The sequence below is a fragment of the Paramisgurnus dabryanus genome, chromosome 13, assembly GCF_030506205.2.
Source record: "Paramisgurnus dabryanus chromosome 13, PD_genome_1.1, whole genome shotgun sequence".
NCBI lineage: Eukaryota > Metazoa > Chordata > Actinopteri > Cypriniformes > Cobitidae > Paramisgurnus > Paramisgurnus dabryanus.
Genome location: NC_133349.1, coordinates 22,264,420 through 22,278,620, shown reverse-complemented (window position 1 = coordinate 22,278,620; position 14,201 = coordinate 22,264,420). Strand labels below are relative to the sequence as shown.

At 38.6% G+C, this 14,201-nt stretch overlaps 1 protein-coding gene across 1 annotated transcript in view; it reads left to right on the top strand.

The window, feature by feature from the left end:
* Positions 1–14,201, top strand: part of ankib1b (ankyrin repeat and IBR domain containing 1b) — a 28,775-nt gene that overhangs the window by 3,142 nt on the left and 11,432 nt on the right. The window contains exons 3-13 of the mRNA XM_065261276.2: positions 2,346–2,646; positions 4,537–4,719; positions 5,992–6,109; positions 7,413–7,621; positions 7,846–7,934; positions 8,054–8,198; positions 10,716–10,882; positions 11,569–11,657; positions 11,764–11,894; positions 12,961–13,095; positions 13,207–13,293. Of these exons, the coding sequence (XP_065117348.1) occupies positions 2,346–2,646; positions 4,537–4,719; positions 5,992–6,109; positions 7,413–7,621; positions 7,846–7,934; positions 8,054–8,198; positions 10,716–10,882; positions 11,569–11,657; positions 11,764–11,894; positions 12,961–13,095; positions 13,207–13,293 (1,654 nt within the window). The remainder of the gene's footprint in view (positions 1–2,345; positions 2,647–4,536; positions 4,720–5,991; positions 6,110–7,412; positions 7,622–7,845; positions 7,935–8,053; positions 8,199–10,715; positions 10,883–11,568; positions 11,658–11,763; positions 11,895–12,960; positions 13,096–13,206; positions 13,294–14,201) is intronic.

Genomic DNA, 14,201 nt, shown 5'->3' with positions numbered 1-14,201 from the left:
GGGATTTTGCCTAGCTTCTTGGTGAAATACGGCTCTGTATAGTAAATGCCGCCACATCTGAAAGCAGGTGATGGCAATTTACTACTAATCACCGAATCGGCTTTACTGAGAATCGCAGGCGATTTTATTTATTTTGCACAGCTCTATTTTATTAGTGTAGTAATCATTTTTACTGGATTAATTCCCATTTGTATTACCACAGTTTTACTACAAATAAAGTAACATTGTGATACCATAGTAAATTTGTGGTAAAAAATATGCTTCATGTAGTTACTGCTTCATTTTCTTAAGGGCAAATCCTTTCATGTGCTTTGCTAGATAATTATTCCATATCACCATTATGTTAAAAATAGACGATTTTGTAAGCAATTTTGGTCTTTAAAAATGGCAATACTTCTTTGCAAATAACACACTGGCTTCTCTCTGATATTTGTGAAGTATTATGCTGTCCATTCTGTTTTAAACATGCAACATTCAGTGTTTATTTTTCTGTTTTGTTGCCCCCGGTGCGCTCATTTTCAAGTTTTTCAACGCTAGCGACATCTTTTGGACGTTGATGGTATTGCATCAAATAAGTCATTCTGGACCAAAATCATAATATGTTTAATATAATTATAAACTGCTTTGCGGGCCGGATTGAAGTGCCTGGGGGGCCACATTTGGCCTGTGGGCCCTAGTTTGGCTACCTCTGTTCTAGATCTTCAACCTTTTTCAGGACAAGGACCCCTTAACTCTTTCCCCGCCAGCGTTTTAAAAAAAAGTTGCCAGCCAGCGCCAGCATTTTACATGATTTGCACAAAAGTTTAATGCCTTCCAGAAAATGTTCTTCTTTAAATATATAAACAAACAATATATCAGATGAAAGAACAGACCCTCTGCTTTCAAAAAAAAAAAAAAATGTTTCATCCTACCTTCATTAGTTCTCTTGTAATCACCTCTCAAACATGGGTAGGTTTCTTCAAAAACACCCAATTTTGAGCAAAAAGCTGAAATAATAAAATTTTTGCGAAGGACTTTTCATAGAGATCAGATGCAGAGCGATCTTTAAAACATACATTGAGTTCTTTCTCTTTCAAGTGAGGCGCTACTTCCTGGTTGTATAAGTTCCACCACCTGGTGGATAATAGTGGTATTGCGGAAAGCCGGAAAATCTCGTCATTGGTGGGGAAGCGTTTTCTCTTAATTGACGAGATATTTTGTCAATGGCGGCGAAAGAGTTAATGGATAAGACAGGAGCAGGGACTAGGGTTGTAACGGTATGAGATTTTCACAGTATGATAATTGTCTTGGAAACTATCATGGTTTTCACGGTTTCGCGGGATATGGTATTGAACCATCATTATAATCATCAGCTACAATGACCCTTAAATGAAAGCAAACAGATATGACAATTTTTTTGAAGAAATATGTTAGTTTTTAGCATAATACATAACATTTTAATTAAACTGAATAAAGTTTATTTAGTGGGAACATTATTCTGTTCATTTTAACCAAGTTTAAATTTTTTATTATTATAACCTATTATTGCAGTTCAAGCAATATTTGAAGGACCCAGTAATACCACCACGGACCCTAAAGACTCATTTTCTAGGGGTTGCATTTTAATTCAAACTGCAATTTCAAAATTTGGGTAAAATACAAGTTTTCATACTGTGATACTGTAGGTTTAAATATAGCCTAGTTATGCAGGAAACATTGGTAAATATCTATTGAATCTGATGTTACAGTTTGTATCTATCAGGCTTTAGACAGTGTTTTATAAATGCCCAAATATGAGATTATTCAGTTGAAGCATTAGACATTACATACAAAAGATGTTCTGCTGTTCTTCATGCCCAGTGTGAAACTTATGGTTGTGATGAGGTCTGAAGTTTTGGGACAAAGCATTAGGAGTTATTTTAAACAGCTGTTGTAACTGCAAATGGTTTTTGAACTGAAGATTTTAATGATACTGGGTCTGAGTCATTGACTTTGTAGTTGTTTGGTAAAGGATAAAACATTCATTTATCTGAGGTAGGTGTAGTAAAAATCCGCTTTTTACATCCGCTACTTTTTATAGTAATCGTAACAGATCACATTTTTCCAAGTACTCCTTTTCTTCGTAATCAGAATATAATAATTTGCTCTTTGTCTGAAATCACTTTTTCCACTGCTGTCACATGCTATTGCATCATACTTACCGAAAGCCAAATAACCTTTTAAGTGCCGTTTAAGCGAACTCTCATTCAGGTGTGAGACTACACCCACATTTGATTTAATCTCACAGTGTATATCATTTTGTGACTTTAATTTTGACTAACAGCAGGTTGCTGGATGTTTCACCATGTAATTTTTCTCACACACAGGTCCTTTCTCTTCAGCAAGGATGGGAACCCTAACAAGCGTAACTTGCACAATGAGACGGCGCTGCATGTTTTGTGCATGGGGCCTCACATCCTGCTGTCAGAGGGGGCGCTGCAGCCACGCCTGGCCCGGCCCTATGAAGATGAGCGCAGGCGGGCTGAGTGCCTACAGATGATCCTGAAATGGACCGGCGCCAAACTGGACCACGGCGAATACGAAAGTGCGGACATCTGCGCCAGTGATAACAAGAAAAACACGCCGCTGCACTATTCTGCTGCCTCAGGGATGAAGACGTGTGTGGAGGTACAGGCTCATGCACTTCATTTTAAATTTGGTCTTCTTTGGAGATGAAGAAAAAAATGCATCTGGAACATCTTGAAAGTGACGTGTGTGTGTTTTGACTATAAATGTTGAGGTGGTTACAAGATACAAAAGTTAAACCATCTGTGTGCATAACCCTCGGATATTCATTCAAAGAATATTGTTTCCCAAAACGTGTATGTAAAATTTTTCCTGTTGTGCAGCCTCCTGGAACTGAGCTCTTTGCTTGAATTGAAACGAACTGGAATTTCGGGAATTTTTATGTTAGCTTTTTTTGGTCTGTCATGATTATGTACACAAATCAGATGTATTTTTAAAGCTGTCTTTAAATATGAATCCTGCTGTTTACCCTCGCCTAGATATCTGCAAAAATCAAACGGTTTATTAACCGATAAAGCATTTGAAATTGGATACATGCTGGTTGCAAGTTTGCTGTCTAGTCCCAAATAATAGTTGGCATTGACCCATCTTTCATTGACAGCTTCATTGCAAAGCCTTTTGTAAATATTGTGGCTGTTTTACTAAACAATCAATGCTGAAATGTGCTCAACAAACAATTACACAATGACATGATCAGACACCTAACACTAGGATCCTGTGGGAAATTATGGCGAGACATTGATTTTCCAGTTAGTAACAGCACATGTTTAAATTTCCTTAACTAAGTATAGGTCAGTTAAATATCAGCTGTAAAGTGATGCAGGTTCGCATGTTCATGCCTTCAGCAGAATAAGACAAAATGTGGTGGGTGGGCCAAGGATGTGTCGCTGAGTAGGTGAGTAGTTGAGTCATCAGTCTCTTTCACACATACAGTTGCAGTTGCAGGTAAATTGCAGTTAACAGATAACGTATGAACAGAACTTTTCTGGTAAAGCAGTGCTGCCAATTTACCAGTAAGAGAGGTTGTAAGATTGCCAATAATTTACTGGTAAGCGCTACCTGTGAATTTACCGATTAGCGGCATTTAGTACAGGCGACATCAGAACATGCTGACAGCTTCGGGCCAATCATAAAGTTTTGATACAGATGACACTTTTACCCCCGCGCTGTTTATAGACGTTTTCACATGCATGCTGGTTAAAGTCGAGCACACCTGAAGTTAATGACCACATCTCTTCGCCAAAGTTGGGTAAAACAGCTTAACATCGATTTGCCGAATTGCATACGTCCTTAGCACACCCTCTGTGAAGCCTAATGTGTAAACATTACTGCGGTTCAAGACGCATGTTGCGAATCTTCCCCAGTTCAGTTATGTGTTAAGTCACCTTATACAATGTTTGCCACAGAAGTGAAAACAACAAAATACGAACTGTGGATATGAAGTCATAACCCGCCATTGTTTACAAATACAACACTGAGCTCGCCGTGCGGCAGTTTAGAGGTAACTTCTGCTTTCTCACCGAGTTTACTGGTCATTTGAATAAAGTCACTGCGTGTGTGCGCAGCACATTTGTTGTATTTACTGGTAAAGTCATTCTGGTAAATTCATGGTAATTTACCAAAATTACTGTGTGAAGAGGCTATGCATTTGTGTGTGATGTCACAAAGTTGCAGAAGAACTTTGTATTACTAAATTACTACAGTATTTTTTTTAATAATACAGTTGAATACATGTTTGATGCCTGAAGAAGATCGAGAGATCGTTGCAATAAATTCTTTCTATTTTTGCAAGTGGATAGTGTGCTGGACCTCTCTTTTTCTATTTATCAATTTTGGACTTTCGAGTCCTGCTCTCCTACGCACCTATCGCACACAGGTGTGCGACGTGTATGTGATTAATAATACAGTTAGCAGTAATTTAATACTTGATGTCATACATGAGCTTCCAATCTTTTGATCTTTTGTATATTAAGATTCTTCTTTTCTCTGCAGTTTCTGGTGAAGCGTGGTGCAGACCTGTTTGCGGAGAATGAAAATAAGGAGACCCCATGTGACTGTGCAGAGAGGCAACACCATAAGGAGCTTGCGCTCAATCTGGAGTCTCAGATGGTCTTCTCCACCGACCCGCACGCGGAGAATATTGAGGCAGAGTACGCAGCCTTAGACCGCAGGGAGGTAAGCTCTCCAAATAAACTCTGAGATTTCTTGCGACATCAGGACATTGACCTCAGGGCCTGCTGGTGTCCAGATGCGATGGTATCTATGGGTTCGATCCCCAGTGAACACATACAGTACTGATTAAAAATGCTTTTACAGGAAGCGACATCACATGTTTTTTGGTTCAAACCAATAAAAATGCTGATCAACAAGTTAAAATAAAGCACAAAGGTCTGAAGGGGTTAAATGCACTGTAAATCGCTTTGGATAAACGTGTGCATGAATGTTAATGTATAAACATAGTGCTGATGACTGAATAATGATGTTCAATGAAATGCTAATTTTTAGAAAGCTAATTATGGGGTATGTGGCTTGACTTGTTTAAAAGGACACTTCAATTTTAAAGTTAAAGGAGTAGTCCACTTTATAGATGGGGCCCATTGACTTACCATAGTATTTTTTTTCCTACTATAAAAAGTCAATGGACCCCAACTTTAAAGTGGACTACTCCTTTAAACAGTTGAGTTTTACAGTTTTGGAATCCATTCAGCCGATCTCTGGGTCTGGCGATACCACTTTTAGCATAGCTTAGCATAATTCATAGAATCTCATTAGACCATTAGCATCGCGCTCAAAAATAATCAAAGAGTTTGGATATTTTTCCTACTTAAAATGTAACTCTTGTGTAGTTACATCGTGTACTAAAAATGACGGAAAATTTTAAGTTGCGATTTTCTAGGCCGATATGACTAGGGCTATACTTTCATTCTGGCGTAATAATCAAGGACTTTACTGCTGTAACATGGCTGCAGCAGGCGCAATGATATTACGCACTGCCTGAAAATAGTCCCCTGCTATTGAAAGTTACCAAGGGGACTATTTTCGAGCGCTGTGTAATATCAATACATTTGCTGCACCCATGATACGGCAGCAAAGCCCTTGATTATTATGCCAAAATGAAATTACGAATTTAACGAATTATGCTAAGCTATGCTAAAAGTGGGATCGGCTGAATGGATTCCAAAACGGTAAAACTCAGATGTTTAACTCTAGGGGAGCTGGAAAATAAGCCGATTGTCAAAACAAGTGGAGTGTCCCTTTAAATGTTTTGAATCACACCCTTAAAGCAAAAGAAGTGTGCGGGGGGGTCATTATTAATTATTTTGTGATAGATTTAGATGAACTTCAACAGACTGCATCCTGACAACGTCCTTGTTAAATTGCAATGTTTGCCCAAAAGTCAACTTGGAAAACATACATAATTCATATACTGACTGAGGTGTGTTTCAGTTTTATGAAGGTTTGCGAGTGCAGGATCTCAGAAGACTGAAGGACATGCTGATAGTAGAGACTGCAGACATGTTGCAAGCTCCTCTCTTCACTGCTGAAGCTCTCCTCCGGGCTCATGGTACGCTAGTGTCATGCTCACAAAGACCTTTGACTTGATGCACTAAAGAGGCTTTAGGAACAACAGTGTATGCTATGTAAATTGATGGATAAATAAGTTGTACGGTATATTTTATACAGTCTATCAGCTGTCCTCTTACAGCAGGTGTACAGAAAGCCACAGGGACGTTTTTCTTCCTATTTGATAAGAGCACTCGTCTTCAGAGCTGCTAAATTCACTGGCACAAGACTTGTAATTGGATCAGTGCTTTCTTTAATAATCTCCAATTATGCAAGCAGGCTGTCGAGCACATCACTAGAGCCCATGGGAGGCGAAGGGCAAAGCTCTGATTCATAAGTGGTTGCTGTTATTGCCATAACCACCATGGGGTTCCTCAGCCCAAGATTAAATATACGACTCACCGCCTTTTAATCTTACACAAATTCAGGTATCTCTGTGTGGCAAAATCTAAACAGATTAAATTTAGGGGGTTTTCCTACAGTATATAAAAGCCCCTGGGGGTCAAACCAATGGTGTGATACTCCTACATAGCTCTCTTTTACTGACTACAAACAGTTGTTTGAGCAGGTGTAATGCATTTTGGGGTTTCATAAAGTTGTATTGGAAATATTTGTCCTCTTTCTGTGGGTATGATAACGTTATTTTTGGCTTTGTTTTTATGGCTTGTGTAAGATCTAGAGACCATCTCTGATTTTTATCTTTTCCTATAAACCCACATGCTCTTCATTGATGCTGTTTTGTTAAGTTCACTTTAGGAAATATGTCTTATATATATATATATATATATATATATATATATATATATATATATATATATATATATATATATATATATATATATATATATATATATATATATATATATAACAATCCAATGCATAGGTTTTGAATTGAAGGAATTGCAACAAATTTTTTCACCTTTTTGAATTAAATTTGTGAATTATTGCTAATAGCATATTTGACCTACTTTGAGGTTTTGTTCCTCTTATGTAGGAGTATCTCACCATTGGTTTGAGATGACTGGCAGGTTTAATACAATGACCCAGGGGATTTTATATACTGTAGGGACAACCCCCACTTAAAGGGATAGTTCACCCAAAAATTAAAAAAATTATATCGTAAATAAAAACATATCCTTTTCATTTTTCTTACTATGGAAGTGAATGGGGCCTCTGATTGGTTTTGTTCAAACATATGAATATTTGAAAAGTCAAAGATTGTGTTTCTCCATGTAAATACATAATTTTTTTTTAAATTTGAAGTACAGTACCTTCTCATGTACACATTATTCCTTTGATTGTAGACTGGGATAGGGAGAAGCTCCTGGAAGCTTGGATGTCTAACGCTGAAGACTGCTGCCAGCGCTCTGGCGTTCAAATGCCAACCCCTCCGCCCAGAGGCTACAACACGTGGGACACCCTACCCTCACCCCGTACACCTCGCACCACCCGATCATCCATCACCTCCCCGGATGAGATCAGCCTGACGCCCGCTGATGACGATCGCTCCTTGGTGAGGGATTATAGCTTCTTGTGTTAAAATGATCCTCAGTACTTTTTCCATCTGTCATTTTCTGTCTGTACAGAATATAGTTTATATAGGTAATGCAGTTTTCTTGTCAAATAAGTGTTTATAGTTAGAACCTGAATATTAAAAGACCACCGAATGAGATGAAATCAAACCGTCTCTTACGTAGGTGTCTCACTGAAGGTGTCGTGTTTTTTTTATTCTGGCAGTGCGGGATTTGTATGTGTGCAGCATCTATGTTCGAAGAGCCTGTTGATATTCAATGCGGTCACGAGTTCTGCAGAGGATGCTGGGAAAGGTACGTTTTTATATGGGAACTTCTCACTTTGTCATTCTTCAATCACATGTCGGTCATTCTCACATGTCATTGCTGCTGTCATGATGTAACTCCAGGCATGTGTTTGTTCCCCTTCGCAGCTTTTTGAATCTAAAAATCCAAGAGGGGGAGGCCCATAACATCTTTTGCCCAGCTTATGACTGCTTCCAGCTGGTTCCTGTTGAGGTCATTGAGAGCATCGTGTCCAGAGAGATGGATAAACGTTATCTGCAATTTGACATCAAGGTATGATGATGTATGCGGTATGTTGTACTCTGACTCTTTATGCAAACCTACAGAGCTTTAAGCTGCGTCCAAAATCATTTACAGTGGCAGTATGTACTGAATTGGATTAAGTAGCTGCTACTACTATGTCGTTTAAAACTTTACCTTTTTTGTATCACCTTGGTTGAGGTTCCATGCGAGCCGTGCCGATACTAAAACGTGATGCTGAAAGGTACATTCACATTATAAGCAACAAGTGTGTCACTCGAGACGTTTCTTAATCTGGTTGTCATAAACAAATGAGTACCGTCCACTTCAGTAACTGGCGAGAGAAGGATGACGTGAACTCCAGTGCTTCATTCTCATTAATAGTCGCTACCGAAAGTTGCTCATAATTTGCATAAAGTTAAATATTTAACTTTGACATGCGACTAGACACGCCCCATCCAGTTGCCAACGGTCACTGTCGCTTGTGTTGCCGGAAGTCGCCAGCTTCCACTGAAATCAATAGAGAAAAATAGCGGATCCACCATTGCAAACAAAGTTTAGAAGAAACAACAAGAAAACAAAGAACAGGAATCAAACATTATGGTGACAAAAATGCTCCACAGCTTTATGTTCTTGGAAGAAGTGAAAATAAAAGATGAAAAGACGATGGTGTATGTGCAAACGCTGTCTATTGCCTTTGTGTAATTGTGACTCCTGCCTCAACATTTTCACGTGCATGCTCTGTCGTACGCGGACTGTCCGCTGACCCTCCTGATGACGAAAATGACATCATGGGGATGGCGCACATACGCGAATGGCCCGAGTTAGGGATGCACCGATACCGATACTGGTATCGGCCTCGATACCACATTTTCTAAAGTACTCGTATTCGTTAAAAGTCCCCCGATACCAGGGATCGATACCACGGTCTGAGAAATGTCTATGTTTGAGCGGCGTGTAAGGGGTTAATGCCTCTTGTGTTGTCCAAAGAGGCAGAGTTTACAACAAACTGGAAAACTAGTCCCTTGTTTTTTTGTTAAATTATATGACTAAAGCTGTTACCTGTGAATTTAAATCAGGTTTTTTATTAAGTACTTGGTATCGGTATCGGCAAGTACTGAAATGCAAGTACTCGTACTCGTATTCCAAAAAAGTGGTATCGGTGCATCCCTAGCCCGAGTATACCTTTGGCTTAGGTAATGTTGTCAACTTCGCTTTGTTGTACGAGTTCCCAAACTACCTTTAGTGGTGAAAAACATCCATTGTTCCTGTGTTGAACGTTTGTTTGTATCATGTTTTCGATGATGTCACCGCACTGTAATGATTTGTCTATAATCCCACTCACTGTGAAGTGTCACTAAACCAAAAGCAAACCGAGCCAAAATAAAGCGAGCTGAGGCCATCCGTGCAGTACCATATTGGCCTGTACTATCCAATGGAAAAGCACCATTATATGGTTGTTAAAAATCCCAGGATGTTTGTCGAAAAAGAGTAGGGGTGTGCCCGGCATCCTGGCCAAACTTGCCCATTGGCCTACTAATCAGCCCTATATACTAATTGGCAATATCACTCTGTCTCCTCTCTACTAATTTACTTCCTTCACTTTTTTAAATTTTGCTTGGCCTCATGGGATAGTAGTGTCCATCAAATACACACTTAAAAACCTAGCTGAAGGTATTGGGTCATACGGGTACTTTTTGCTGACTGTTTTTCGAATACTTTGAATTCAGATATGCTACTCGCCTTGCATACTGATTTTCAGATGCAACGAGAGTTTAGCTTGAACAAGGTGATCACTTAATTCGGCTCTCTGTAGTTAAGTTTTAAGCTCTGGGATTCTGTCATCTTACGTAGTTTTGCAGTAACACAGATGTAGTCTCTGTAAACTGAGTTTGGTGTTATTGTGAAGTCAGTCCAAAGCTGTGGATCATTGAAATGGGAGCCAAGAAGATTGAAGTAACTGTAACAATGGCAGCTCTCATCAGAGACTGTCTGAGAATGACACTCTCAAGCTGTGGAGTCCCAGGCCTTTCATTACGTTGCCATGGCGATGTTGAATCCTCCGCAGGGGCGTCTGAGCTGTTGTAGCCTTTTTCAGGGTCAGTGTTTACTTAGAGACTTTTAGAGCTGTTGGTAAAAATGAACTCTCATCCATTGAGTCAGCAGATTAGATGAACCGGGCAGGACAAAATAGTGTCATTTTGGTTTAGGTTTTTCACATTTTATACAGCTATATGCTGCGGGTACTCTGTAACTTTAGTTGTTCCTGTACCTGCATTGGTAGATTATTGCATTAATTTAGTAAAGGGTCCATATTGATAAAATGTGTATCTTGAACAAGTCACTTTGGTTAAAAGTGTCTGTTTGTATAAATGTAAATGAATGTACAATAATTTGGTTAATCCATTAGGAATTCTGCACAATATTCATAGGATTTATTAATCTTAAAGTTAATTAATATCATCTTTATTGTTTTTTCATTAACAAATAAACTTAAACTGTCTGATCTATATAACATTAGGTCTATGTCCCTCGATTTCTCTTTCACAGGCCTTTGTTGAGAATAATCCTGCCATCCGGTGGTGTCCACGGGCCGGCTGTGATAGAGCGGTGCGTTTGGCCGGACAGGGGCCTGGTGCCAGTACCTCTGACCCGCTTAGCTTCCCTCACCTTCAGGCCCCTGCAGTGGATTGTGGCAAGGGCCATCTCTTCTGTTGGTCAGTGCCAGTCATCCATATCAAATCCCTTAACTAAACTCCAGTGCTCTTGAACATTTTAGTATCATTTTATTTTTTACATATGTTAGTTAAGACCTTTCACCACCTATATTTTAATTTCATTTGACCACTAGACTGATATATGTAAATGACCTATATACGGAAAAGAAGAATCTGTTTGTATGCATATTCTGCCCATGGACGTCTGTGGCAGGATTGTTTCCCACAGCTCTGGGCCTTCTGTCCCTAACACACAAACACACATAGACGTATACACACCCACACAGAAGGCACATATCTCATCACTGCCTGTGCCAGGTCTGAACATTACATTTCACTAGATACACCCTCTATCTCACACGCACAAACATTTTAGCTGTCTCAGTAAATATGGCTCGATTACATATGGAAGAACGTTCTCGTAGCTGAAGGCGTCCACCAATGTTTTTATTTTTTAAAATGTATAGCAAAATAAGCAAAACCATTTCAAACACCTGAAACTGCTAGGAATGATACCTAATCATATTTATACATATGCTTACATTTGACATACAAGTTGCATGGAAGCAGCTTAATTCCCTCAATCCTTTGCTATAGTATCCCCGACAGACGTGTATAGAATGCAAATTAGATATTCTGTTGAAAATGATTTTTTCCTGATATCACAATGATGATCCTCTCTGTAGGGAATGTCAAGGAGAAGCCCATGAACCCTGTGACTGCCAAACATGGAAGATGTGGCTTCAGAAGGTCACTGATATGAAACCAGAAGAACGTATGTTTTGGTTTGGACACTGCAGTCGTCACTTTCATCTTTTGTGATGAAAACTGTTCTGAAAATGTTGTTGAACCATTTGTATTTCTGTCTTTTTGCGTGTCAGTGGCAGGTGTAAGTGAGGCGTATGAAGATGCTGCCAACTGCCTGTGGTTACTCACCAACTCAAAAACCTGTGCCAACTGCAAATCTCCCATTCAGAAGAATGAGGGCTGTAACCACATGCAATGTGCCAAGGTTATTGCTTGATAATAAAAATCATAATAGGGTTATTTATATACCAGTTTAAGGGGGGGTGAGTTTTGCCAAGGTAGAAGAATGCAGGCTTTACAAGAACTTGTGTGAACTTTACCAGTGAAAATTAAGACATTATGTGTGAAGATTTCAAGGGCTACAATTTTAAATCAGTAGTCAATTAGTTTTAAATTTTTTGTTGTTTTTTGGTTTGAGAAAATTGGAGTTTGCCTTGTGTTTTATCACTGATACAGACTGTCACATAAATTGGCGGGATGGTTAGTAGCAGAACAAGTAATAAAATAAACTTGGTCATCAACAAAGGAGTAATAACTGACACAGTGGCGATCAATGGGACTCAGAAAAGACAAATAGATTAAGAGAAGGAGTGGGCCAAGGACAGAGCCCTGGGGAACTCATCGAGTGGTGGAATTGTATTTCTGAATAGCGTTAGTAAGGAAAAACTAAGGAACACTTGTCAGTGATATCAATAGCTCTCAAACAAGATTAGTATATTATGGCTGTCAAAAGTGAAACATTTTATGAAATCCTGACTGTACTGTTATATAAAAGTATTGAATTTAAGCTTTTTGTTAAATTATGTTTGACAGGTTATGATTTTTCCTTGAGCTGATGTTTGTTGTAGCTCTAATTTTGTGTTCAGTTTAATGCTTTGTTTATACCAGCGATCACATGGTTGACATAATAATTGAAATTTTGAGTTGTTGACAGTCCCACAAATGCAACATTTAATAGATCTGTCTCTCTTATCATGATAAAGGAAAGCTATGCAATTCCTTCTTATGATTGAACAATGTGCTTTAGGGAAGTAATGCCTTTTCTTTATAATCCTACGGCAAGGTTATTCAACAGGGAAAACGTGACAAATACTAGCACTCAAAAAATACAAGTGAGAAAGCAACAAACTTAATCCTTGTTTCAGAAGCCCACTACTACTCCCAGTGTACTGCCTGTAGTAGACTGATATATTTGCTGGTGACACCGTAAAGGTGAGCTAATAGACTTGTTTTAGTGTTGGTGATAGAAAGTGTATGTTTTCTTTGTGCAGTGTAAGTATGATTTCTGCTGGATCTGTCTGGAGGAGTGGAAGAAACACAGTTCCTCTACAGGAGGATATTACCGGTGCACGCGCTATGAAGTCATTCAGCATGTGGAGGAACAGTCCAAGGAGATGACCGTTGAGGTACAGAAATGCACACATACATTTGCATACTTAAAAAATATAACAAGTGTTAAAGTAATCACAAGTGCGTAATGCTGTGCCTACACATTAATGCATAATTTTAACTTACAGGCTGAGAAGAAACACAAAAACTTTCAGGAGCTGGATCGCTTCATGCACTATTACACGCGCTTTAAGAACCACGAGCACAGCTACAAGGTACAATAATCCCCAAACAGGTTGATGTTACATAGTCTTGCATAGTTGTTCATTTGATTAAACAGCATAAGCCAAGTTCAAGAATTTCAAGGACCTCCAAACATGCATTTTTATGTTTATAATATGTTGTATTTAATGAAAAATATATTTGTAAAAAAACAGACTGACATAATTCAGAAAACATATCAGAGTTTAATGTTCTGCCCATAGAATCCAGTTTATTTGCTGCCAAGTGTCTGAATTAAAATAACATATAGACGCTTTCAGAAGTAACAACATAAACGTTGGTCCACGTGTAACTTCCGGTAAACACCGCTAAGAATAAATAGCAACAAAGTACTTTAAACGTAGTTTATTTATATAACAAGCAAAATAAACAACACATAGATTGAAACCAAACCATTTGTTATTTTCGACAAAGTATTTCTTCAAGAGTTCAGTTTAGCAACTAGTCAGAGCATTAAAAAAACAAAACCGGAAATAAAGTTCAGACCAGACGCGTATCGTGTCACCGCATGTGCGTCCAATGAAACCATCTATATTTTTGAAAAAGCATCAGATTTATCATCCCAGTCATTTGTAAGCATAACTTAATCGAATGTGTCCTTGATCCCAAAAGTTGTGTAAAGCCAGCCAATCAGATTAGAGATTCCCATATCATAAACGTGCTTTCAGTTTCCAGTTTTTACATCAAATATCGGATTTACGAGGTTGTATGGGATGTGTCTGTTTTCAACATTATAAAAAGCTTTACATTATGTTTGTTGTCAATGGTAATGAATGATTTTGCAAAGTCTGTATTTCAGTCATTTTACGTAATTGTGCGAAAAATCTATATTTGTATTCAATACCAATGTATGACTAGGATTCCTATGACTTGTAAAGGACAAGCTGCTTGGACACTATAG